This window comes from Phaethon lepturus, unplaced genomic scaffold, assembly GCF_000687285.1.
Source record: "Phaethon lepturus isolate BGI_N335 unplaced genomic scaffold, ASM68728v1 scaffold22, whole genome shotgun sequence".
Lineage (NCBI taxonomy): Eukaryota > Metazoa > Chordata > Aves > Phaethontiformes > Phaethontidae > Phaethon > Phaethon lepturus.
Window position 1 is genome coordinate 371831 of NW_010521020.1, and position 5050 is coordinate 376880.

The following is a 5050-nucleotide window of genomic DNA, read 5'->3' on the forward strand; positions in this document are numbered from 1 at the left end:
TGTGACTGAAGTAAAAAGCACTCCCCAAAATCTATTTTTTAAGGAAAGAAAAATTTGAAGTTTGTTTGCAGTGGCTCTGACCCCAAAAGACTTATGGAAAGACTTTTTTATTCCTGAAGGACTGTAAAACTGGAGGTGGAGAGTGCTTACATGAGGAAAGGTTCTCAGGATCAAGATCCTCATGTTGCTAGGCATTTTAGTATCTATACAGAGTTATTTATGTCTACAGAGGAAAAGGACACAATCCCCACCTTGCAATCTTTCTTGAAATCATATTCTTTTACACTGTAGTGAATGTGTTTGAGTAGCTCCACACACTGGGGAAAAAGTTAAAACTAGACTATTAAGCTTTTTTCCTTTGTGTATAGCCTTCCTGCTTCTAGGCTACACTTCCTTATTACACTTGGATGTAGAAAGAGTGCTTTAAGTATTTGATGCAGTATTTATTGTATGATCCCTGTTTCTCCTTCTGCTTTGCTCTTCAGTTGCTCTTCTTGGCATAAATATGTCAAATGATTGTTAAGAGAAAGGAGTCAAATATTGTCACTGATGTGCTAGCAAGGAAGAAAGGCTTCTTGGAGGAAAGAAGCTGTTCATAGTCTGCAGGATCCCTGTCTAGGCTCTCCGAGCTGCTCTGCACCTTGGCCCAATGATTCATTAGCAAAAAGACCAAAGTGCAAACAGGCTCTGGATCCATCACGTTTAGTTGCAGAAACATGCTTCCTAAGTGGAAACCCAGGTACCACTATCGAAATTTCTGTCCTTTCTTAAAGTCTTTATAAACATACCGCTATGCAATGTCCCAGGTTTGCATTAGCAGGTGGTAATTTTACACAGAACTCAATGTGAATATTTCTATTTGACTATCAGTGATCACCACAACGAAGCAAAATTTAAAAAAAAATCCTAAAACCTCAGTTCCTCAAGTGTCAAATGAGTTCTGGATATAAAAGATGTTACAGATTGAAGTCTTGTTCAAAGTTGTGTTTAACTTCCATATTTACAGCAGAGCAGAAGTGTATTAGGTAGGAATTTCATAATCTTACTTGCAAGGTGAGCCTCAGTTCCAGCAGACAAAGGCTGTCCTGGAAGTTGGAGTAAATGTTTCCTGTGATGCCCATCACAGAATTCTAGAGAATATGTTTCTATGTTTTGAATTAAGTTTCATACTCTGCGGGATGCTGATAGTCCTCTGAAAAGTTTGGGACATGACAGAAGATATTCTCAGCCAAAAAAAATCCATTAAAACTAAAAAAAAAAAAAATTCTTGTTTTCTAATCCCTTTTTACTTAGATTTTGTATAGGCAAAGCAGACATAGCAAAACGCATATTCTGGAGACAAACAACACTTCAGCTGAACTTCTGGTACCATTTGAAGAAGATTATCTCATAGAAATAAGAACAGTCAGTGACGGTGGGGATGGCAGCAGCAGTGAGGAAATTAGGATTCCAAAAATATCAAGTATGTGAGATTTCTTTTTTCTCTGAACGTTATTGCATAATAAGAAATCTGTGTGCCTCCAAGAAGTACAATAGATTAACAGACTTTCCATTACCGTAGGTGGCTTCCTTCCTATTGCTTTGTAATCCTGAGTACATGTAGATTAGTCTCTGGTAATCTCAGATTCATTAGTGGAGAAAGTATTTTGCACAACACCTAGATGTGACCTTATTTTTGGTGTAGGTCTCCATCTGCCCTGGCCTGTAACGCTCAGGGAAGGACCTTGGAATGAACTTTCTTGCTAAAGCCAAAGTTGCAGCTCTCACATACAACGTGGCTCTTAACCTGCTCTGGAGCTGGGGCTGCTGACAGAGAGCCTCAACCCTGCTCCATGGCTGGGGTGGGGTTGCCCAGGGTCCAACCTCTGCTCTCACAAGTACCTTACTGTTCATGCAAAATGGAGCATAGTTTTGCAACAAACTAGCCAACCCCCCCCTAAAAGTGGATATTCACAGGGAGGGTGGGATTCTGATTGAAACCATACTCCATGGACTTGCTGCTGCAACTTAAAGAATAAATACATAGAAATAACATTTGTGGACAATAATTCTTTTTGAAAATAGAACAAAGATTACAGTTATGCTAGAATGCATAGAAAAACTTTTTTTTGACACAAATTTGCTTTTGTCAGAAAATCTTGTGTGCTTATATTTTTGCAGGTTTAAGCTCTGAAGCAATAAAACTGTCCCAAAAGGTAAACCATATATTGACATCTGGGATCCTGCTATTGGGTTCTGTTCTTAGACACCCTTTTCCTTGATGATTAAAGCAATGCTCAGCCATGGACTTTTAAAAATAAACCATGTGTAGATTTTATCTTAATACTTCACCATGACCAACATTCTTAAAAAACAAAAGGGGATGGGTGAGGGAGATAGACGTGATCTATTATTAAGAAAACATTAAGTATCAATATTACATTAATTTTTAAAAATAAGCTTTGAAATTAATGGATAAATGTATATGCATTAATTAAATGGAGTGGTGCTGAACACAACTTGAGACTGTAAGCAGAATGATCTCAAATTTTTTACAAGCAGTAGTTCTTGAAACTCCAGTGTAATGGTATGTCAAACAAGAAAGACCTGTGCCAAGCTGTTATAACAGAGGAGACCTGCAATTGCTTGTGTTGTGGATATTATTTATCTCGCATTCTTCAATGTAACCTGTAAAAAACCTCCACTTTCAATTAAAAAAAAGCTATTTGTTTACTTTTTGCACTTGTCCGTATTGCAGGGGGTGTCATACAACGCATTATATGAAGTGTACTGTACTATTTTCTTCAGAAAAGGGAAACTTAAATAAAAGGAATCATATGTACCAAACCAAAGCCCATTGAATTCAATAGAAAGGCATTCAATGGCATCAGCAAGCCTTGAACCAGATCTGAATGAGACAGTACCTATATGAGATACCTTACATATTCTCAAACAGATTTTAAAGGGCTTTTTCATGCAAAGACTATTCTGATCAACAAAACTAGCAGAGATGCTGAATACCATTTTTGAAGGGAGATTGAAATATATCTGTCTTCAAGCAGGTTCAGTTGCTCTCTCATCTGATATTATTATTCTTTGCTGTATCTTGAAAGTATAGATTCATCTTTGGGATGAGTATGAAGTAAATGAGAAGAACATTGATTTTCATCATCTTGAAATATAAATAAAAGCATCTAATTAATCCCTTCAATCTATTGAGTTATTAGAATGACAAATTAATCACCAGAGTGAACATGGCTTTCAAGTCAGCTGACACAGCTCAAAATGTGAAGTCACACTCATGTCAACTTTAATAACATCTGATAAAAGGTATTTTTTTGTCTCATATCATTACTGGGGGACCTTTTCTTCCTTCCCACTTTACTCTGAAGTATATTTTCTTTTCAGCACTGTCAAATACATGTTGTGTCATCTTTGTAACCATTTATAATTACAAGTGAATCAAATATCTCCCAGTATTTATTAAAAAGAAAAAGGTTCAAGTAGGGATGGTGATGTGTAAGCACATGAATGAGCAAAAGGATAGAGGTTCATCTGTGCATGATAATCCTTCAAACAGCATATTAAACATGTTTTTTATCCATGGGTATGGGAGGCCAAATTGGCAGCAAGGGAGTCTAAAATGTGAATTCATATAGGAAGCTACCAAAACTTTGGTACCTGAGATTACTCACAGAGCCCATGTGCTGGACTTCCAGGGAGAACTCCACACACACTGACATAAAATAAAATCATAAATGATAAAAACATTGCAAAAGCATGTGTTACAGAATGATGTTCAATTTTTACCTAAGGACTCCAGAGGATGGAAAGGATATTAATTCCCTAGGACAAGGCGTTTCACTTAGAGTTGCACTCACTGTTAAAAATGTGCATCCTGTGTTGACACTATCAACGCCAAAAGAGCACATGTTTCGTGTTCTCGTGGCCATGCAGCTGCAGTCTCACTAAAGAAGTGACAGTAGAAACTTGGGCTTTTTTCTTTACAGTGGATAAGCAGGTGTCACTTACACCTCATGATGTTTAAGAATCCCCATACTGCATTCGACAAAATGTTTCACGGAGTTGACCACTATTTGGTGGAGGTCTGATAGAGCTTTTTGCATCATCCCTTCCCAGCAGGTCTCCAGCAGGAACTGCCCTCTGCCATGGCAGCTCACCTGCAGACCTTCTTGTGTCCATTAAGCAATGGGTACGTTATTTTCTTTCAGTTAAACTGAATCTAAAATCCTTATACTTTATAACATAAATGCAATCCTTCTGCTAAGTTTAAACAAAACAGCTCTTTTATTCAAGCGAAAAGAGGTTTTCTGCAGAGCAGTTATATACAACTGAATAGAAGGCCCGATAGATGCTTAATTACAGGGAGGCTCTAGAAATCTAATGCCACTTTTAGAAGCCTGTCCTCTGGGATTTCTACAAAGATGCTAATCACAGGAGTTATTAGGAAGAGGTTTAACAGAGCTTTCAAAGGAAGGAAACAGTTTAGAAAGAAGTGGATATGGTTTTAAAAATCTTGATAATACCCTAATGAAGTAAAACCATTTTTCTTTGCAGTGAAACTAAACGATGAATCGTTTCTTCAGACTTGTTTTCACTTCTGTATGTATTACTGATGTTCTTTGCAAGGTCCTTTTCTCACTGTAGAAGATACTTTTCAAAATCAGGCTCTGTATGTCTCCAGTGTTTAATCTCATAGTTTCTACATCTGTCCTGTTTTGTCGTTCCCATGGGAGTAGCCCTTTTTAAAGTAAGGGGCAACCTAGGAAGAATGCTGACATGAGTAAAACTATTCCCTTGCTGAACTCCCTTGGAGCTGGACCACAAGTGGATTTCCAAGTGACTCTTCTGCCTCGGGAGAAGAACTTCTTAGAAGTCTTAAGGAGAATACCTTTAAATACACATATATTGATAGTCCCACCATAAATCAGTGTGGCCCTCTAACTTGTGCAGATCCATTTTCTTCTGTTTGGCTCCCTCATTCTTTTTTGATGCTTCACCAGGATGAACTTATGTCAGAGCTGCCCAAAGTAGCAAAAGTCCAGCTCTC

The 5050-nt window shown here is 37.7% G+C and overlaps 1 protein-coding gene across 1 annotated transcript in view; it reads left to right on the forward strand.

Annotated features, from left to right (window-relative positions):
• The window catches only part of CNTN6 (contactin 6), a 92346-nt gene extending 90085 nt beyond the window's left edge, over positions 1-2261 (forward strand). The window contains exons 20-21 of the mRNA XM_010297572.1: positions 1294-1462; positions 2161-2261. Coding sequence (XP_010295874.1) covers positions 1294-1462; positions 2161-2261 — 270 coding nt within the window. The remainder of the gene's footprint in view (positions 1-1293; positions 1463-2160) is intronic.
• The last annotated feature ends 2789 nt before the right edge of the window (positions 2262-5050 follow it).